Source organism: Coregonus clupeaformis, chromosome 23 (assembly GCF_020615455.1).
Source record: "Coregonus clupeaformis isolate EN_2021a chromosome 23, ASM2061545v1, whole genome shotgun sequence".
Lineage (NCBI taxonomy): Eukaryota > Metazoa > Chordata > Actinopteri > Salmoniformes > Salmonidae > Coregonus > Coregonus clupeaformis.
Window position 1 is genome coordinate 52,946,910 of NC_059214.1, and position 22,946 is coordinate 52,969,855.

General features: G+C 46.5%; 1 protein-coding gene across 2 annotated transcripts; it reads right to left on the bottom strand.

The window, feature by feature from the left end:
• Positions 1-1,097: 1,097 nt before the first annotated feature.
• Positions 1,098-21,893, bottom strand: LOC121558894 (small ubiquitin-related modifier 3). Of its 2 annotated transcripts, none has more exons than XM_041872235.2 (4): positions 20,006-21,893; positions 2,581-2,709; positions 2,375-2,446; positions 1,098-2,246 (listed from the first exon to the last, which is right to left on the bottom strand). In XM_041872235.2, the coding sequence occupies exons 1-4, from the start codon at positions 20,021-20,023 to the stop codon at positions 2,142-2,144; spliced, it is 324 nt and encodes a 107-aa protein (XP_041728169.1). In that variant the 5' UTR covers positions 20,024-21,893; the 3' UTR covers positions 1,098-2,141. The 2 variants fall into 2 exon arrangements, with proteins under 2 accessions (XP_041728169.1, XP_041728168.1); XM_041872234.2 differs by lacking the exon at positions 20,006-21,893 and adding an exon at positions 3,582-3,725.
• Positions 21,894-22,946: the final 1,053 nt, after the last annotated feature.

Consider the following 22,946-nt stretch of genomic DNA (forward strand, 5'->3'; position numbering starts at 1 on the left):
CAAATAGTCCAGGTAGCCATGATTAGCTGTTCAGGAGTCTTATGGTTTGGGGGTAGAAGCTGTTAAGAATCCTTTTGAACCTAGACTTGGCGCTCCGGTACTGTTTGTCGTACGGTAGCAGAGAGAACAGTCCATGACTAGGGTGGCTTGAGTCTTTGACAATTTTTAGGGCCTTCCTCTGACACCGCCTGGTATAGAGGTCCTGGATGGCAGGAAGCTTGGCCCCAGTGATGTACTGGGCCGTACACACTACCCTCTGTAGTGCCTTGCGGTCGGAGGTCAAGCAGTTGCATACCAGGCGGTAATGCAACCGGTCAGGATGCTCTCGATGGTGCAGCTGTATAACTTTTTGAGGATCTGAGGACCCATGCCAAATCTTTTCAGTCTCCTGAGAAGGAATAAGCTTTGTCGTGCCCTCTTCACGACTGTCTTGGTGTGTTTGGACCATGATAGTTTGTTGGTGATGTGGACACCAAGGAACTCGAAGCTCTCAACCTGTTCCACTACAGCCCCGTCGATGAGAATGGGGGCGTGCTCAGTCCTCTTTTTTTCCCCCTGTAGTCCACAATCATCTCCTTTGTCTTGATCACGTTGAGGGAGAGGTTGTTATCCTGGCACCACACGGCCAGGTCTCTGACCTCCTCCCTATAGGCTGTCTCATCATTGTCGGTGATCAGGCCTACCACTGTTGTGTCGTCTGCAAACCTAATGGTGTTGGAGTCGTGCCTGGCCACGCAGTCATGGGTGAACAGGGAGTACAGGAGAAGACTGAGCACGCACCCCTGAGGGGCCCCCGTGTTGAGGATCAGCGTGGCAGATGTGTTGTTACCTACCCTTACCACCTGGGGGCGGCCCGTCAGGAAGTCCAGGATCCAGTTACAGAGGGAGGTGTTTAGTCCCAGGGTCCTTAGCTTTGTGATGAGCTTTAAGGGCACTATGGTGTTGAACTGATCTGTAGTCAATGAATAGCATTCTCACGTAGGTGTTCCTCTTGTCCAGGTGGGACAATATTTGGTAAGATGTGTGGTGTGAGATATCCTAATGTGGGAAGCCAGCAAGTCTTTCAGCACTCCTCACACAGCATGCAAACAAGGAAGCTGAGTACCAAACTATATTTATTGGATACAGTAGTAAAAGAATATACAAATCATTAGAGAAACAGCGGATCAGTGGACCTGTGTTCCCTATTCAAGGCCCCAGTCCACACAACGGTCTGAAGGCAGGTGGGAAGATCAGTTCATGAAGTCTTGGTTATAGCTAAAGGCTAAACAAAAGAAAGTCAAGGGTTGTTGAAGTCAGGGTGGATTCCCTTTTATTTTGTCATAAAATATCAGTGATGCAGTGGGATGGGTTAAAAGCAGGAGAAATCCAAAGTACAGCTCAACTACTCCCCTTAAATCTGTGTGGAAGGGGGTCGAAACCAAACAGAGACATGTGAAAGGTATGATGCACCCTTTCAAGTGTTGTTAAAAATAGACCTGAAACGCCTAATCTATCATATCACCAAGACATTTCTGTTCACGACACTTCAGTTAGGATTTTGGTCCAGACAGACATAGCAATTCAATCTAAACTGCACTAGAGGAAGGGCCCATTCACCAATATTCCTTGAACAGGATTTAAATTGATCACTTGGACTGTATATATTTTGCAAGATGTACTTAAAAACAGTAGACAAAAAAAAAAAAAACTATAGCATGTTGCATATTATGAGACCTGTTCAACACTAGAAGTCCCTCAACCTATGGTAGATTGAGGGCACGTCCCAAACAGCCCCCTATTGACCATATACACGTTGTTTAAAGTAGTGCACTATAAAGGGAATAGGGTTCCATTTGGGACTAACCCTGAATGAGTTGAACCCCCCCACATCACCATTGTCCCGTGTGTGAAACAAATACATATTCTCCAAAACATGACTCCAAGCAGTTTATCTAGTCCATCCTCAGTATGAATTTAAACAAGACATTTGTGGATAGGTGGCATGAAATCCAGCTTGTGATCATGACAAAGATAAGACCATGGCTACGAGCGGATAGATCCCAAAATAAAATAAAAAATAAAGCTGAACAATTATTTAATAAAATAAAAAAACATTGCTGCTATTCAAGTGTGTTTCTGTCCTCAGAGAGGGAGGAGCCTCAGAGAGGGGTCCATACACTTTTAAGAGAAGCCTCCGAGAAGGAGGAGCCTCCTCCGGTCTGTTGTTGAAATACATCAATAGTGTCCTCGTCTTCCATCTCAAGCTGCCAACACAAATACATAGAATTGTCAGTAGGTCACAAAATATGTCTACATGTAACTCCGTCTGTGCATGATATCAGTTTGTTTGAATCTTTGCATTATAGAGGACTATAACGAAAGTGTCACCTACCTGTGCAGGTGTGTCCGTTTCGTTGATTGGCTGTCCGTCAAACCTAAACCGTATCTGTCTAATTGACAAACCCTGAAATAAAGGGGAGAGGTTATATATATACTCATCTAGCAAGTTACTGTGGTCAGGAGTTGCCCTGTAAGGTTGTCCAATCAGCCTCAGCAGAAGAGTAGTCAGATGAATGTAAACTTTAAGGAAAACCTCACCTGTCTTTCGCAGTACGCTTTCATCAGCTTGCTGAGCGGAGTGTGCCTTTTGATTTTGAACTGGACGACTGACCCATCTTGACCTGCAACCTTTAGGTTGATGTGGTCGTTTTCAGTCTTCACTCCTTCCTGAAACAGTGGGGAAAGGGTGTATTTCAGAGACAATATCTATATTGTTTATATCACTACAGTCTAATATAGCTAATGTTATGCATTAGACAAAGCAAACTTTTTGGCTAACATTAAAGCATCTCAACACGCATTGTAACATGAAGATATTAGCTAGCTAGTTTTATGGCAACAGCAATCCATCTGTAATATAGCTCCGTTAGCTACCTAGCGGTGCACACTGCTAACGGTTGTATTTTATTGTACCTTCATTTTAGCTGAGTCCCATTGGGACCAAGTTTATTTTTTGTAAGGTTGCCCTGCATCTCACAATGACAACTATTTCCCAATAGAGGAGCATAACAGTACTGGTAGGGTGAGGAGTTCACACGGTCTGGCGAAGAATAATATCCTTGCTTGGTGTCAAACATTTGTTTGTGTTTAGCTTTTTAGCTAGCAGCAATAGCTTAGCTAGCTACCTCTAGCAACAAGAGCCATGCTAACCTAGATAGCTAGCTAACTGGCCGGCCATGGGGGGGGGGTTAGGCTAACGTTAGCATGCTAGTTAGTTAGCTCAAAAAGCCGCAAAGAGACAACGTTGGTCCCCATTCCAATGGGCGCAGAAAAGTCACAATGGCGCTGTTTCACTGCAAACAATCACCTCACGAAACAGTAGATAAGAGTACACTACATCTAGGCATACATCTATCAGATAGTTGGTTAGCTACACGCAAAACGTTGCACGGCCAAATGTCCGCAAATCGAACAACCTTTTGTTTTCTCTTTTTACCCGCTCAAACCGGAATCTGGCAATCTAACGTTATCACCCACATATCAGTACGCTCGACAGGCAGAATGCACGGAAATATTCAATCACACACAACATTTCTTACCTTTGGCTTTTCTTCAGACATTGTGTAGCTAGTTAATGTTCTGAGAGTTACTAATTTACAGACAGATCGCTAAATGTTAGCGCTTCTTTCACCTCTTCCCGTTTCCTTCGTTTCGACCAGGAGCGCGCATAGGGTTTTAAACTCGGATTGGCTCACTGGGTCACGTGTCTATATGTTTTGTTGGGACCGTGCACACATGAGCGCGCGAATCGGTTTAATGCGCGCTCCCGTGAATTAAGCAAAATCGGACAGCCATTTCTATCACCTGGATGAATGAATGTATTAAGTGTAAAGATCCATGTTAATTATCAATAGACTATTGCAGCATAGACACTAGAGGATGGGAGGGGAGGGGAGGGGAGGGGGAGGGGGGGGTTATTAATAGGCATTAATATGGAGTTGGTCTCCCCTTTGCTGCTATAACAGCCTCCACTCTTCTGGGAAGGCTTTCCACTAGATGTTGGAACATTGCTGCGGGGACTTGCTTCCATTCAGCCACAAGAACATTAGTGAGGTCGGGCACTGATGTTGGGCGATTAGGCCTGGCTCGCAGTCGTAATTACAATTCATCCCAAAGGTGTTCGATGGGGTTGAGGTCAGGGCTCTGTGCAGGCCAGTCAAGTTCTTCAACACCGATCTCGACAAACCATTTCTGTACGGACCTCACTTTGTGCACGGGGGCATTGTCATGCTGAAACAGGAAAGGGCCTTCCCCAAACTGTTGCCACAAAGTTGGATGCACAGAATCGTCTAGAATGTCATTGTATGCTGTAGTGTTAAGATTTCCCTTCACTGGAACTAAGGGGCCTAGCCCGAACCATGAAAAACAACCCCAGACCATAATTCCTCCTCCACCAAACTTTACAGTTGGCACTATGCATTGGGGCAGGTAGCGTTCTCCTGGCATCCACCAAACCCAGATTTGTCCTTTGGACTGCCAGATGGCGAAGCGTGATTCATCACTCCAGAGAATGCGTTTCCACTGCTCCAGAGTCCAATGGCAGCGAGCATTACACCAATCCAGCCGACACTTGGAATTGCGCATGGTGATCTTAGGCTTGTGTGTGGCTGCTCGGCCATGGAAACCCATTTCATGAAGCTCCCGATGAACAGTTATTGTGCTGGCGTTGCTTCCAGAGGCAGTTTGGAACTCGGTAGTGAGTGTTGCAACCGAGGACAGACGATTTTTACGCGCTACGTGCTTCAGCACTCGGCGGTCCCGTTCTGTGAGCTTGTGTGGCCTACCACTTCGCGGCTGAGCCGTTGTTGCTCCTAGACGTTTCCACTTCACAATAACAGCACTTACAGTTGACCGGGGAAGCTCTAGCAGGACAGACATTTGACGAACTGACTTGTTGGAAAGGTGGCATCCTATGACGGTGCCACGTTGAAAGTCACTGAGCTCTTCAGTATGGGCCATTCTACTGCCAATGTTTGTCTATGGAGATTGCATGGCTCTGTGCTCGAGTTTATACACCCGTCAGCAACAGGCGTTGTAGAAATAGCCAAATCCACTAATTTGAAGGGGTGTCCACATACTTGTATTATTGAATTAGTTGAAATGTTTGACAATCTTCAGTCTAAACGGAGTGTTTTTAGATGGTGCATTTTAGGCACATTAATGGGAAGAGTAATCAGACATGTTCCCCCCTAAGTCAGCTTTTCCCAAACTTGGTCCCAAGTTTTGTTTTTTTGCCCTAGCACTACACAGCTGATTCAAATGATCAAAGCTTGATGATTAGTTGATTATTTGAATCAGCTGTGTAGTGCTAGGGCAAAAACCCAAACATGCACCCCTTGGGGTCCCAAGGACTGAGTTTGGGAAACCCTGCCCTAAGTCTTTGGCAATACATTTTCAGAGGTTTGTCTAGATGCCAAGGATCAAGTGTTATATATAACACAACAACAAGGCGTGGCTGGCTACATTCAGGTATCCAAACATTACAAACCAAAGACTTCAGCTAAACCAAATACCTTACAAAACAAACACTGACATAATGAACATCAGCATTTAACAATCATTAAAGTAACAATCATGTCAGAATAATGTTGTCTAGTACCCTGAAACTCAACTCACCAGGGACTGTTTTAGACCTGCAATTAATGATCAGGAAAGCAGCAGGCCTGAGAGGAGGAAATGGCGACTGTGCTTGAATCTGAAAGTGCAGCTAGTGAAGTGTGTGATAATGAAAAAATAGTAAATAGAGATATCAAAGAATGGAACCAAATGAGTATAAGTTGTAGGACCGGTCCCATAATGAAGACAAGGACCGGTCCCATAATGAAGACAAGGACCGGTCCCATAATGAAGACAAGGACCGGTCCCATAATGAAGACAAGGACCGGTCCCATAATGAAGACAAGGACCGGTCCCATAATGAAGACAAGGACCAGTCCCATAATGTCTCTAGGTCACCAGGCTGCTCTTTATTACACACACCTGTCACCATCGTTACGCGCACCAGCGCCTCATCAGACTCACCTGGACTCCATCCCCTTCCTGATTCCCTCCCCTATATATGTCACTCCCTTTGGTTCCTTCCCCAGGCGTTATTGATTCTGTTCCTGACTCTTGTTTTGTTTCATTTATCATTAAATGCACTCCCTGTACTTGCTTCCTGACTCCCAGTGTACATTGTTACACAAGGTGACTAGAATAAAAGTTTATTTGCCACATGCGCCGAATACAACAGGTGTAGACATTACAGTGAAATGCTTACTGACAAGCCCTTAACCAACAATGCAGTTTTAAGAAAAAAAGTGTTAAGTTAAAAATAACAAATAATTAAAGAGCATCAGTAAAATAACAGTGGGGAGGCTATATACAGGGAGTACCGGTACAGAGTCAATGTGAAATAACAGTGGGGAGGCTATATACAGGGGGTACCGGTACAGAGTCAATGTGTAATAACAGTAGGGAGGCTATATACAGGGAGTACCGGTACAGAGTCAATGGGAAATAACAGTAGGGAGGCTATATACAGGGGGTACCGGTACAGAGTCAATGGGAAATAACAGTAGGGAGGCTATATACAGGGGGTACCGGTACAGAGTCAATGTGAAATAACAGTAGGGAGGCTATATACAGGGGGTACCGGTACAGAGTCAATGTGAAATAACAGTAGGGAGGCTATATACAGGGGGTACCGGTACAGAGTCAATGTGCTGGGGCACCGATTAGAAGCGGTCTTGTTTTGGTTAATTGTGTTGATGAAGAACAGAAGAAGCGTGCACTGGATCTGGCAAAATTGTCCACGTCAGAAGTAACATGTATTGATCTTCGGAGCAGGGCGCCTGCCAAAGGAGTTACAATATTATTACATATATATACACATTGAGGGAAAAAAGTATTTGATCCCCTGCTGATTTTGTACATTTGCCCACTGACAAAGACATGATCAGTCTATAATTTTAATGGTAGGTTTATTTGAACAGTGAGAAATCCAGAAAAAAGCATGTCAAAAATTTCATAAATTGATTTGCATTTTAATGAGGGAAATACGTTTTTGACCCCTCTGCAAAACATGACTTAGTACTTTGTGATTGCCAACAAGGGTTATGCCACCGAGGTCAGACGTTTCTTGTAGTTGGCCACCAGGTTTGCACACATCTCAGGAGGGATTTTGTTCCACTCGACTTTGCAGATCTTCTCCAAGTCATTAAGGTTTCGAGGCTGACGTTTGGCAACTCGAACCTTCAGCTCCCTCCACAGATTCTCTATGGGATTAAGGTCTGGAGACTGGCTAGGCCACTCCAGGACCTTAATGTGCTTCTTCTTGAGCCACTCCTTTGTTGCCTTGGCCGTGTGTTTTGGGTCATTGTCAGGCTGGAATATCCATCCACGACCCATTTTCAATGCCCTGGCTGAGGGAAGGAGGTTCTCACCCAAGATTTGACGGTACATGGCCCCGTCCATCGTCCCTTTGATGCGGTGAAGTTGTCCTGTCCCCTTAGCAGAAAAACACCCCCAAAGCATAATGTTTCCACCTCCATGTTTGACGGTGGGGATGGTGTTCTTGGGGTCATAGGCAGCATTCCTCCTCCTCCGAACACGGCGAGTTAAGTTGATGCCAAAGAGCTCGATTTTGGTCTCATCTGACCACAACACTTTCACCCAGTTCTCCTCTGAATCATTCAGATGTTCATTGGCAAACTTCAGACGGCCCTGTATATGTGCTTTCTTGAGCAGGGGGACCTTGCGGGCGCTGCAGGATTTCAGTCCTTCACGGCGTAGTGTGTTACCAATTGTTTTCTTGGTGACTATGGTCCCAGCTGCCTTGAGATCATTGACAAGATCCTCCCGTGTAGTTCTGTGCTGATTCCTCACCGTTCTCATGATCATTGCAACTCCACGAGGTGAGATCTTGCATGGAGCCCCAGGCCGAGGGAGATTGACAGTTCTTTTGTGTTTCTTCCATTTGTGAATAATCGCACAAACTGTTGTCACCTTCTCACCAAGCTGCTTGGCGATGGTCTTGTAGCCCATTCCAGCCTTGTGTAGGTCTATAATCTTGTCCCTGACATCCTTGGAGAGCTCTTTGGTCTTGGCCATGGTGGAGAGTTTGGAATCTGATTGATTGCTTCTGTGGATAGGTGTCTTTTATACAGGTAACAAGCTGAGATTAGGAGCACTCCCTTTAAGAGTGTGCTCCTAATCTCAGCTCGTTACCTGTATAAAAGACACCTGGGGAGCCAGAAATCTTTCTGATTGAGAGGGGGTCAAATACTTATTTCCCTCATTAAAATGCAAATCAATTTATGACATTTTTGACATGCGTTTTTCTGGATTTTTTTGTTGTTATTCTGTCTCTCACTGTTCAAATAAACCTACCATTAAAATTATAGACTGATCATGTCTTTGTCAGTGGGCAAACGTACAAAATCAGCAGGGGATCAAATACTTTTTTCCCTCACTGTAGAACTGGGTGGAGCCTCGTTGGATATTCAGTAGATGATGAGTACCTTCCCAGGAGTGGTCAGGGCAGATCACCTGACCCGCATGGTAAATGGAAGGGAGGAGAAAAGCCTGTCGATATTATTATGTTGTTTGAGGAGACTCTACCAGAACATGTGAAGCTTGGATATGTGAGGTATGGTGAGAGCATTTGCGTCCAAACCATTACAGTGTGGAAATGGTAAATATTGTCACGTGTCAAATGTTTGTAGACGGAAGAAGTACGATATTGAAGAATCTGTGAATGGAACATGTTGCAACTGTGGTGGGGATCATCCTCCAGACCTGAGTGCCCTGTTAGGGTGAAGAAGGTTGACCTGAGTGCCCTGTTAGGGTGAAGGAGGTTGACCTGAGTGCCCTGTTAGGGTGAAGGAGGTTGACCTGAGTGCCCTGTTAGGGTGAAGGAGGTTGACCTGAGTGCCCTGTTAGGGTGAAGGAGGTTGACCTGAGTGCCCTGTTAGGGTGAAGGAGGTTGACCTGAGTGCCCTGTTAGGGAGAAGGAGGTTGACCTGAGTGCCCTGTTAGGGAGAAGGAGGTTGACCTGAGTGCCCTGTTAGGGTGAAGGAGGTTGACCTGAGTGCCCTGTTAGGGTGAAGGAGGTTGACCTGAGTGCCCTGTTAGGGTGAAGGAGGTTGACCTGAGTGCCCTGTTAGGGTGAAGGAGGTTGACCTGAGTGCCCTGTTAGGGGAAGGAGGTTGACCTGAGTGCCCTGTTAGGGTGAAGGAGGTTGACCTGAGTGCCCTGTTAGGGTGAAGGAGGTTGACCTGAGTGCCCTGTTAGGGTGAAGGAGGTTGACCTGAGTGCCCTGTCAGGGTGAAGGAGGTTGACCTGAGTGCCCTGTCAGGGTGAAGGAGGTTGACCTGAGTGCCCTGTTAGGGTGAAGGAGGTTGACCTGAGTGCCCTGTCAGGGTGAAGGAGGTTGACCTGAGTGCCCTGTTAGGGTGAAGGAGGTTGACCTGAGTGCCCTGTTAGGTTGAAGGAGGTTGACCTGAGTGCCCTGTTAGGGTGAAGGAGGTTGACCTGAGTGCCCTGTTAGGGTGAAGGAGGTTGACCTGAGTGCCCTGTTAGGGTGAAGGAGGTTGACCTGAGTGCCCTGTTAGGGGTGAAGGAGGTTGACCTGAGTGCCCTGTTAGGGTGAAGGAGGTTGACCTGAGTGCCCTGTTAGGGTGAAGGAGGTTGACCTGAGTGCCCTGTTAGGGTGAAGGAGGTTGACCTGAGTGCCCTGTTAGGGTGAAGGAGGTTGACCTGAGTGCCCTGTTAGGGTGAAGGAGGTTGACCTGAGTGCCCTGTTAGGGTGAAGGAGGTTGACCTGAGTGCCCTGTTAGGGTGAAGGAGGTTGACCTGAGTGCCCTGTTAGGGTGAAGGAGGTTGACCTGAGTGCCCTGTTAGGGTGAAGGAGGTTGACCTGAGTGCCCTGTTAGGGTGAAGGAGGTTGAGGTGTCAAGGATCAGGGCTGTACAACAGATCTCCAATGTGTAGGTAGTTAAGAGAGTTGAAGGGGAAAGAGGCAACAGTGTTGAAGATATGGCGGTGGATGCATTGCAACCAGTTGCTAGTGTTTTAAGTCAATCGGGTGACCTGGATACACTCATTGTGAAGAAGGTGGATCTTGTAGCATTTATAGCCACAGTGATTAATTATACAGCACAAGTGTCCAAGAAGCTGGACATCATTATATCTGCATTTTAGCATGTAAATCTTGGTGGGGCAAACACATGTTTTATTTTTTGATGCATGCCAGCAAAGCCACTACACAACACTAAACAATATGTTAACTGCACTATAACGGTGACAAACGGTGCCCACAAACTGTTAGGGCCTCCATAAAGCTGTCCCAACAGCAGAGTCCAAACAGCAGTCCCAACACCTTACCACCGCTACACCTGGCTATCAGCGGAGCCTTGTCTGGCAGAGAAACAGTTCATTCAGCCTCATTTACTGCATTTTTAAAAGACATAGCTGATATGGCTGACTTGCTTAAACAAATGTGGTTTCTACTGACAATTGAGATGTACAAACTATGGCATAAGGGGACGACAAGCCGATAAGAGGCAATTAAGACATTCATGAGCGAGCTAGGACGGACGTAGTCAATATACAGTGGGGAAAAAAGTATTTAGTCAGCCACCAATTGTGCAAGTTCTCCCACTTAAAAAGATGAGAGAGGCCTGTAATTTTCATCATAGGTACACGTCAACTATGACAGACAAATTGAGAAAAAAATGATCCAGAAAATCACATTGTAGGATTTTTTATGAATTTATTTGCAAATTATGGTGGAAAATAAGTATTTGGTCACCTACAAACAAGCAAGATTTCTGGCTCTCACAGACCTGTAACTTCTTCTTTAAGAGGCTCCTCTGTTCTCCACTCATTACCTGTATTAATGGCACCTGTTTGAACTTGTTATCAGTATAAAAGACACCTGTCCACAACCTCAAACAGTCACACTCCAAACTCCACTATGGCCAAGACCAAAGAGCTGTCAAAGGACACCAGAAACAAAATTGTAGACCTCCACCAGGCTGGGAAGACTGAATCTGCAATAGGTAAGCAGCTTGGTTTGAAGAAATCAACTGTGGGAGCAATTATTAGGAAATGGAAGACATACAAGACCACAGATAATCTCCCTCGATCTGGGGCTCCACGCAAGGTCTCACCCCGTGGGGTCAAAATGATCACAAGAACGGTGAGCAAAAATCCCAGAACCACACAGGGGGACCTACAACTATGCCTCTGCCTATCCCTGTTCTCTCCTCTCTGCACAGGCTACACAAACGCCTCACACCGCGTGGCTGCTGCCTCTCTAACCTGGTGGTCCCTGCACGCACCACCCACGTGGAGTTCCAGGTCTCAGGCAGCCTCTGGAACTGCCGTTCTGCTGCCAACAAAGCTGACTTCATCCCAGCCTATGCTAACCTCCAGTCCCTCGACTTCCTGGCGCTGACGGAAACATGGATTACCACTGAAAACACTGCTACTCCTACTGCTCTCTCCTCGTCTGACCATGTGTTCTCGCATACCCCGAGAGCATCTGGTCAGAGGGGTGGTGGCACAGGAATCCTCATCTCTCCCAAGTGGACATTCTCAATTTTTCCCCTAACCCACCTGTCTATCTCCTCATTTGAATTCCATGCTGTCACAGTCACTAGCCCATTTAAGCTTAATATCCTTGTCATCTATCGCCCTCCAGGTTCCCTTGGAGAGTTCATCAATGAGCTTGACGCCTTGATAAGTTCCTTTCCTGAGGATGGCTCACCCCTCACAGTTTTGGGGGATTTCAACCTCCCTATGTCCACATTTGACTCATTTCTCTCTGCCTCCTTCTTTCCACTCCTCTCCTCTTTTGACCTCACCCTCTCACCGTCCCCCCTACTCACAAGGCAGGCAATACGCTTGACCTCATCTTTACTAGATGCTGCTCTTCTACTAATCTCACTGCAACTCCCCTCCATGTCTCCGACCACTACTTTGTTTCCTTTTCTCTCTCGCTCTCCTCCAACACTACTCACTCTGCCCCTACACAGATGGTAATGCGCCGCCGCAACCTTCGCTCTCTCTCTCCCACTACTCTCTCCTCTTCCATCCTATCATCTCTTCCCTCTGCTCAATCCTTCTCCCTCCAATCTCCTGATTCTGCCTCCTCAACCCTCCTCTCCTCCCTTTCTGCATCCTTTGACTCTCTGTGTCCCCTATCCTCCCGGCCGGCTCGGTCCTCCCCTCCAGCTCCGTGGCTTGATGACTCATTGCGAGCTCACAGAACAGAGCTCCGGGCAGCGGAGCGGAAATGGAAGAAAACTAAACTCCCTGCCGACCTGGCATCTTTTCCTCCCTCCTCTCTACATTTTCTTCATCTGTTTCTGCTGCTAAGGCCACTTTCTACCACTCTAAATTCCAAGCATCTGCCTCTAACCCTAGGAAGCTCTTTGCCACATTTTCCTCCCTCCTGAATCCTCCCCCCACCCCCCGCCCCCCCTCTCTCTCTGTGGATGACTTCGTCAACCACTTTGAAAAAGAAGGTTGACGACATCCGATCCTCGTTTGTTAAGTCTAATGACACTGCTGGTCCTACTCACACTGCCCTACCCTATGCTTTGACTTCTTTCTCCCCTCTCTCTCCAGATAAAATCCTGCGACTTGTGACTGCAGGCCGCCCAACAACCTGCCCGCTTGACCCCATCCCCTCCTCTCTTCTCCAGACCATCTCCGGTGACCTTCTCCCCTACCTCACCTCGCTGATCAACTCATCCTTGACCGCTGGCCATGTCCCTTCCGTCTTCAAGAGAGCGAGAGTTGCTCCCCTTCTCAAAAAACCAACACTCGATCCCACTGATGTCAACAACTACAGACCACTATCCCTTCTTTCTTTTCTTTCCAAAACTATTGAGCGTGCCGTCTTTAGCCAACTCTCTTGCTATCTCTCTCAGAATGACCTTCTTGATCCAAACCAGTCAGGTTTCAGGACTGGTCATTCAACTGAGACTGCTCTTCTCTGTGTCACGGAGGCTCTCCGCACTGCTAAAGCTAACTCTCTCTCCTCTGCTCTTGTCCTTCTAGACCTGTCTGCTGCCTTTGATACTGTGAACCATCAGATCCTCCTCTCCACCCTCTCCGAGCTGGGCATCTCCGGCGCGGCTCACTCCTGGATTGCGTCCTACCTGACCGGTCGCTCCTACCAAGTGGCGTGGCGAGAAGCTGTCTCCGCACCACGTGCTCTCACCACTGGTGTCCCCCAGGGCTCAGTTCTAGGCCCTCTCCTTTTCTCCCTATACACCAAGTCACTTGGCTCTGTCATATCCTCACATGGCCTCTCCTATCATTGCTACGCTGACGATACACAACTAATCTTCTCCTTTCCCCCTTCTGATAACCAGGTGGCGAATCGCATCTCTGCATGTCTGGCAGACATATCGAGTATGGATGACGGATCACCACCTCAAGCTGAACCCTGGCAAGACGGAGCTGCTCTTCCTCCCGGGAAGGACTGCCCGTTCCATGATCTCGACATCACGGTTGACAACTCCGTTGTGTCCTCCTCCCAGAGTGCGAAGAGCCTTGGCGTGACCCTGGACAACACCCTGTCGTTCTCCGCTAACATCAAGGCGGTGACCCGCTCCTGCAGGTTCATGCTCTACAACATTCGGAGAGTACGACCCTGCCTTACACAGGAAGCGGCACAGGTCCTAATCCAGGCACTTGTCATCTCCCGTCTGGATTACTGCAACTCGCTGTTGGCTGGCCTCCCTGCCTGTGCCATTAAACCCCTACAACTCATCCAGAACGCCGCAGCCCGTCTGGTGTTCAACCTTCCCAAGTTCTCTCACGTCACCCCCCTCCTCCGCACACTCCACTGGCTTCCAGTTGAAGCTCGCATCCGTTACAAGACCATGGTGCTTGCCTATGGAGCAGTGAGGGGAACGGCACCTCTGTACCTTCGGGCTCTGATCAGTCCCTACACCCAAACGAGGGCATTGCGTTCATCCACCTCTGGCCTGCTGGCTCCCTTCCTCTGCGGAAGCATAGTTCCCGCTCAGCCCAGTCAAAACTGTTCGCTGCTCTGGCACCCCAATGGTGGAACAAGCTCCCTCACGACGCCAGGACAGCGGAGTCACTCACCACCTTCCGGAGACATTTGAAACCCCACCTCTTTAAGGAATACCTGGGATAGGATAAAGTAATCCTTCTACCCCCCCAAAAAAAATTGTAAAGTGGTTATCCCACTGGCTATAGGGTGAATGCACCAATTTGTGAGTCGCTCTGGAAAGAGCGTCTGCTAAATGACGTAAATGTGCCCTTGAGCAAGGCACTTAACCCTAATTGCTCCTGTAAGTCGCTCTGGATAAGAGCGTCTGCTAAATGACTAAAATGTAAATGTAAATGTAGTGAATGACCTGCAGAGAGCTGGGACCAAAGTAACAAAGCCTACCATCAGTAACACACTACGCCGCCAGGGACTCAAATCCTGCAGTGCCAGACGTGTCCCCCTGTTTAAGCCAGTACATGTCCAGGCCCGTCTGAAGTTTGATAGAGTGCATTTGGATGATCCAGAAGAGGATTGGGAGAATGTCATGTGGTCAGATGAAACCAAAATAGAATTTTTTGGTAAAAACTCAACTCGTCGTGTTTGGAGGACAAAGAATGCTGAGTTGCATCCAAAGAACACCATACCTACTGTGAAGCATGGGGGTGTAAACATCATGCTTTGGGGCTGTTTTTCTGCAAAGGAACCAGGACGACTGATCCGTGTAAAGGAAAGAATGAATGGGGCCATGTATCGTGAGATTTTGAGTGAAAACCTCCTTCCATCAGCAAGGGCATTGAAGATGAAACGTGGCTGGGTCTTTCAGCATGACAATGATCCCAAACACACCGCCCGGGCAACGAAGGAGTGGCTTCGTAAGAAGCATTTCAAGGTCCTGGAATGGCCTAGCCAGTCTCCAAATCTCAACCCCATAGAAAATCTTTGGAGGGGAGTTGAAAGTCCGTGTTGCCCAGCGACAGCCCCAAAACATCACTGCTCTAGAGGAGATCTGCATGGAGGAATGGGCCAAAATACCAGCAACAGTGTGTGAAAACCTTGTGAAGACTTACAGAAAACGTTTGACCTGTGTCATTGCCAACAAAGGGTATATAACAAAGTATTGAGAAACTTTTGTTATTGACCAAATACTTTTTTTCCACCATAATTTGCAAATAAATTCATTAAAAATCCTACAATGTGATTTTCTGGATTTATTTTTCTCATTTTGTCTGTCATAGTTGACGTGTACCTATGATGAAAATTACAGGCCTCTCTCATCTTTTTAAGTGGGAGAACTTGCACAATTGGTGGCTGACTAAATACTTTTTTTCCCCACTGTAACTATTTGTTCAGCACTTTTGAAATGTACAGCGACAGAATTCAGAACATGGGCCGTTCTTACAGTGTTTTTGTTATTTCAAAGGCCAGAAACTGCTTTTGTGTCATAGTACAGTAGCTACGTGTTGACATACAGACAACACCGTACAGACAACACCGTACAGACAACACCGTACAGACAACACCGTACAGACAACACCGTACATACAACACCGTACAGACAACACCGTACAGACAACACCAAACAGGTTGTGAGTCTGACGCGAAATATATACTGCTTCCCGGAGACCGGCCCAAATCCCTGTCATTCACGTCAAGAAAAGAAGGAGATACAGGGGGCGAAGGTCGGGGAAGGTCGGCGAAGGTCGGGTGCCTTGTGAGGATTCGTAGGCGAGTGAGTAAATCACCACTACCATCGATTCTATTGGCCAACGTGCAATCACTGGAAAACAAACTGGATGATCTAAGATCAAGAATATCCTCCCAACGGGACATTAAAAACTGGATGATCTATGGTGGAGAATATCCTACCAACTGGACATTAAAAACTGTAATATTTTACGTTTCACCGAGTCGTGGCTAAACGACGACATGGATAATATAGAGCTGGCTGGGTTTTCTGTGCACCGGCAGGACAGAGCAGCAACGTCTGGTAAGACGAGGGGTGGGGGTGTGTGTCTATTTGTCAATAACAGCTGGTGAGCGATGTCTAATATTAAAGAAGTCTCGAGGTTTTGCTCGCCTGAGGTAGAGTGCCTCATGATAAGCTGTAGACCACACTATCTACCAAGAGAGTTCTCATCTATATTATTCATAGCTGTCTATTTACCACCACAAACCGATGCTGGCACTAAGACCTCACTCAACGAGCTGTATAAGGCCATAAGCAAACGAAAATGCTCATCCAGAAGCGGCGCTCCTAGTGGCTGGGGACTTTAATGCAGGGAAACTGAAATCCGTTCTACCTCATTTCTACCAGCATGTTAAATGTGCAACCAGAGGAAAAAAAACTCTAGACCACCTTTACTCCACACACAGAGACGCATACAAAGCTCTCCCTCGCCCTCCATTTGGCAAATCTGACCATAATTATATCCTCCTGTTTACAAGCAAAAACTAAAGCAGGAAGTACCAGTGACTCGCTCAATACGGAAGTGGTCAGATGACGCAGATGCTACGCTACAGGACTGTTTTGCTAGCACAGACTGGAAATGTTCCGTGATTCATCCAATGGCATTGAGGAGTATACCACCTCAGTCACCGGCTTCATCATTAAGTGCATCGACGACGTCGTCCACACAGTGACCATACGTACATATCTCAACCAGAAGTCATGGATTACAAGCAACATCCGCATCAAGCTAAAGGCTAGATCTGCCGCTTTCAAGGAGCGGGACACTAATCCGGACGCTTATAAGAAATCCCACTATGCCCTCAGATGAACCATCAAACAGGCAAAGTGTCAATACAGGACTAAGATTGAATCCTACTACACCAGCTCTGACGCTCGTTGGATGTGGCAGGGCTTGCAAACTATTACGGACTACAAAGGGAAGCACAGCCGCGAGCTGCCCAGTGACGCTAGCCTACCAGACGAAGCTAAATGCCTTTTATGCTCACTTTGAGGCAAGCAACACTGAAGCATGCATGAGAGCACCAGCTGTTCCGGACGACTATGTGATCACGCTTTCTGTAGCCGATGTGAGCAAGACTTTTAAACAGGTCAACATTCACAAGGCCGTGGGGCCAGACGGATTACGAGGGTGTGTACTCAGAGCATACGTGGACCAACTGGCAAGTGTCTTCACTGACATTTTCAACCTCTCCCTGACCGAGTCTGTAATACCTACATGTTTCAAGCAGACCACCATAGTCCCTGTGCCCAAGGAAGCGAAGGTAACCTGCCTAATGATTACCGCCCGTAGCACTCACGTCTGTAGCCATGAAGTGATTTGAAAGGCTGGTCATGGCTCACATCAATACCATCATCCCGGAAACCCTAGACCCACTCCAATTCGTATACCGCCCCAACAGATCCACAGATGACACAATCTCAATCGCACTCCACACTTCCCTTTCCCACCTGGACAAAAGCAACAACGATGTGAGAATGCTGTTCATTGACTACAGCTCAGCATTTAACACCATAGTGCCCACAAAGCTCATCACTAAGCTAAGGACCCTGGGACTAAACACCTCCCTCTGCAACTGGATCCTGGACTTCCTGACGGGCCGCCCCCAGGTGGTAAGGGTAGGCAACAACACATCTGTCACGCTGATCCTCAACACCGGGGCCCCTCAGGGGTGCGTGCTTAGTCCCCTTCTGTACTTCCTGTTCACCCACGACTGCGTGGCCAAGCACGACTCCAACACCATCATTAAGTTTGCTGACGACATAACAGTGGTAGGCCTGATCACCGACCACGATGAGACAGCCTATATGGAGGTCAGAGACCTGGCAGTGTGGTGCCAGGACAACAACCTCTCCCTCAATGTGAGCAAGACAAAGGAGCTGATCGTGGACTACAGGAAAAGGAAGGCCGAACAGGCCCCCATTAACATCGACGGGGCTGTAGTGGAGCTGGTCGAGAGTTTCAAGTTCCTTGGTGTCCACATCACCAACAAACTATCAAGGTCCAAACACACCAAGACAGTCATGAAGAGGGCACGACAACACCTTTTCCCCCTCAGGAGACTGAAAAGATTTGGCATGGGTCCCCAGATCCTCAAAAAGTTCTACAGCTGCATCATCGAGAGCATCCTGACCGGTTGCATCACCACCTGGTATGGCAACTGCTCGGCATCCGACCGTAAAGCGCTACAGAGGGTAGTGCGTACGGCACAGTACATCACTGGGGCCAAGCTTCCTGCCATCCAGGACCTCTATACCAGCCGGTGTCAGAGGAAGGCCCAACATTTTTTCAAAGACTCTAGTCACCCAAGTCATAGACTGTTCTCTCTGCTACCGCACGGGAAGCGGTACCGGAGCGCCAAGTCTAGGTCCAAAAGGCTCCTTAACAGCTTCTACCACCAAGTCATAACACTGCTGAACAATGAATCAAATGGCCACCCGGACTATTTACATTGACCCCCCCCCCTTTTGCTGCTGCTACTCGCTGTCTATTATCTATGCATAGTCACTTTACCCCTACCTACATGTACAAATTACCTTGACTAACCTGTACCCCCGCACATTGACTCGGTACCGGTACCCCCTGTATATAGCCTCGTTATTGTTATTTTATTATGTTACTTTTTATTTTATTTTTTACTTTAGTTTATTTAGCAAATATTTTCTTAACTCTATTTCTTGAACTGCATTGTTGGTTAAGGGCTTGTGAGTAAGCATTTCACGGTAAGGTCTACACCTGTTGTATTCGGCGCGTGTGACAAATAAAATTTGATTTGATTTGAAATACAATAATTTATTAAGCATTTTGTAAATCCAGTTACAAAAAAATCATCTCCAGATTTTTTCAATTTTTCTCTCTCTCCAAATAAACAGAAAAATGTCAAAAGTACAGTAATGATAAAGGGAAACCAGTCATAGTAGTTCTGGTGCGGCTGCCGGCAGCAACAACAGAGAGGGGTGCCTATTCTCTATATGACCAGAGCCCTGGTCAACAGTAGTGCACTATATAGGGAATAGGGTGCCAGAGCCCTGGTCAACAGTAGTGCACTATATAGGGAATAGTGTGCCAGAGCCCTGGTCTAAAGTAGTGCACTATATAGGGAATAGGGTGCCAGAGCCCTGGTCTAAAGTAGTGCACTATATAGGGAATAGGGTGCCAATTCAGACGCAACCACAGAAAGCTGAGAAACAGCCTGTGTCTGCTTATAGTGATTCCTGACCCTCTCTTCCTGACTATTAGAATTACACATAGTAAACACCCCACCCTCCCATTGTCTTACATCAGATAGCGGTGGATTCCGTCTGCACTGACCCGTCTTGTATCTCGCAAAGGGTAATGGGATAGATCAGACGTAGTCAGGCTACAATGGGCTGCCATAACGTTTGAACATATGACCTTGTTGACATCGTCTGCTGAACCCCATTTCTGCCTCAGAACTGTCTGAATTCATTTATGTTCAAATAATAAATACAGTATGTCAATAGTGTGTGTTTGGTGAGGAAGTCTTAGTCGTCCCATTTTACATTTAGCTAAGGATTATTGTACTTTAATGAGCAGTATTTCTGAAGTTTGACCATGGGCACGAAAAGCATACATTTGTCCAACAGCTGAGTGAGTCACTGAAATCATCTTGACTGAAACGACACTGCTAACCAACCAGCTACCTACTTAGTGCTGCTAACCAACCAGCTACCTACTTAGTGCTGCTAACCAACCAGCTACCTACTTAGTGCTGCTAACCAACCAGCTACCTACTTAGTGCTGCTAACCAACCAGCTACCTACTTAGTGCTGCTAACCAACCAGCTACCTACTTAGTGCTGCTAACCAACCAGCTACCTACTTAGTGCTGCTAACCAACCAGCTACCTACTTAGTGCTGCTAACCAACCAGCTACCTACTTAGTGCTGCACACAATGTTGAATCTTCCAACAAAAGCTAGCTAGCAAGCTGCTGTAGCTAGTAGTGCTAATGCTTACATTATTATGAGTTTTCATGAAGCAGCTGCTGCTGTGCTCAGCTTACCCAACGATACAATCGAGGAGCATCATGCTGATCTATGGACTGATTTGTGATAACAGCCAGTTCCTATTAATTGTGGGGCTGCATGTCTACAACTTCAGGGTAATTTAAACAGGCAAAGCAAGCTTTTTATGTCAGTGACGGAAGAGCTAGCTGATTAGCTAGCTAGCGACAACAGTTAGCTACACAGCTGATCTAGTCACTGCCTGGCGACCTACGTCCTGGCACAGAATTTGTGCAGAAGGTAGCCACTGGTTTGTTTTTATTTTCTCACAATTGCAAACTATTAAATCACTGTCACAACGTTTGTAATAATTTAGCTAGTTGGTTATTCTGCCTATTTCATGGAGAATCACATGCTAGCGCAGTGATATCAAAAATGAGGAACTATGTTTTAATTTTTTGAATGGCGGATGCTCAATATTGAAATTTGAATCTGAGTTCCACGTCCAACAAGACGGAGGAGTGACGTCATCTGACGTGAGACAATGTCCCCTCCCATAATGACCAAACAACAATACATCCTTCAGTAACAGAATCTCCTGCTTGTCTCTTCAAAACATCTCTCATTAAACAACAGTTTCAGTCACAATCATTACAAGGACAAAAAAATAAAATAATCGATTCATAATAGCAAATATAACAGTTAAATTATTTAAAATACTGGAGACTAACTTCTATAATCATGTTTTACAGAAATACGCACATTTTTATATTAACCACTGTGTTTACTGAATACCACAGCCTTTAGTGTAAATAAATATCCTAAATGTATTAGTAATAAGAAGCAATGGACTATATATTGGTTTGTTCTAGTCTTATATAAAAGGCAAGTGTCATTTCACCAGAGTTGAAACCATGTGGTTTAAACCCTGCTTCTCAGGCACTGAGTAGAATGGCAGCCTTGGCCACCTGTGTTATAACATACACCTGTTGGAGGATGCCATTCCTGAAAGGCAAAACTATGACTTATAGTCCAAAGTAGATGAATAAAAACATGGATGGAAGCAGTGAAACTATTTAAGGCATTAAAATGTAAAGAGGTTCAACTCCCCGGGTCGGTGGTCTGAAATTGGACTCATATTGCTCATCAAACCTGAGGGGAAGTCTCCAAACCTTATCTCCCTATTGTGTGGCAATAGAGAGTATTGTAATGAGCGATGACTGCCCCCGAGGATCAACATTGACCACATAGTATATCCTTACATAAATCACTTCTTCTAATTATAAATATAGAATGCTATAGTTGGGTGCCCAAACATGAACAACTCATATGTTAGAATAATAATAATAATAATAATAATAATAATAACACATTTGCACTTTCAAAAGAAGACACAACATTCTCATAAGGAAGGGGAGCTATTGTCAGGGAGGGCTTGACAGTGAGACTTCTCAGTCAATCTGAATCTCAGTCCATTGGAAAGGTATTTGAAATGGTCAAACTTGATGCAAAAGGACATCTGATGCGACATGTGACACTTGATTGGTCCATACCATTGATAAATTGATGTAAATAATGGCAGAAAATAACATGGTCGGTTATCCACTCTGTCGACAGCTAGGGAATAGCTATATGCAATGGTTGAGGAAAGCAGTTAAACATTTAGTTCTACACATTCTAGAATGTTCTAGAATGTTCTGTTGGCATAGATGCGGTAAAGAGGTCAATGGAATGCAGACCGTGGGGACGCCGGATTGGCGGACATTCAACAAATCTGATCTAACAAAGTGGATATTTGTCAAATCCGTCACGATTGATGTATTGCAATAGACTCACAATGTAGTTACTAAAGTCTGATTTGGATATATTTGGCTGTTTTCGCTGCATAACATGTAGAAGTTGTCCCTTTCCAGGTTTAGAAGAAGTGACTGCTAAATGCTAACTCCCATTCGTATAAGCTGGTTAGCATAGCTAGCATACAGAAATCAGTGGTGGTAGTCAAAGTCGTTTTTAACTGTAACGCAGTTGATTGGTGACGATGAAATTAACATGTATTGGGGTTGACATCCATACAAGCATTATACTCTGATGTCTACCTCAACATAGTGTGAAACACACATATAAACAACAGGCTAAATATAGGGTAATGTTGCTGGGGGGCAATGAGGAGATTCTGGATCTTTCCCCCACGCGTTTCCATGGCATTTCCATTGTTTTGGTCTAGTTCCATTGACCTCTTTACCACATCTATACGCCCTGAGAAACACACTACGGTTCTTAGAATCTTCTAGATGAGATTCCTTGTTGTCAACGGAGGTGAACAAGTTATTGAGTAGCTGATTAACAGCCTTCAGTTATCCAGACATCTGGGTTGAGGAGAACAGTCCCTCTTGTCTTCATAGACTTTTAGCCTTGTAGTGTTAGCCTTTTAGCCTGTTAGCCTGGGGTGGTGGGAAGCCAACTGGGCTGTGTCCTGTCCTTTTAGCCTGTTAGCCTGGGGCAGTGGGAAGCCAACTGGCTTGTGTCCTGTCCTGTCCTTTTAGCCTGTTAGCCTGGGGCGGTGGGAAGCCAACTGGGTTGTGTCCTGTCCTGTTAGTGTTTTAGACTTTTAGCCTGGGCGGTGGGAAGCCAAATGGCTTGTGTCCTGTCCTGTCATTTTAGCCTGTTAGGCTGGGGCGGTGGGAAGCCAACTGGGCTGTGTCCTGTCCTGTCCTGTTAGCCTGTTAGCCTGGGGAGGTGGGAAGCCAACTGGGTTGTGTCCTGTCCTGTCCTTTTAGTCTGTTAGCCTGGGGCGGTGGGAAGCCAACTGGGCTGTGTCCTGTCCTGTCCTGTCCTTTTAGCCTGTTAGCCTGGGGCGGTGGGAAGCCAACTGGGCTGTGTCCTGTCCTGTCCTTTTAGCCTGTTAGCCTGTTAGGCTGGGGTGGTGGGAAGCCAACTGGGCTGTGTCCTGTCCT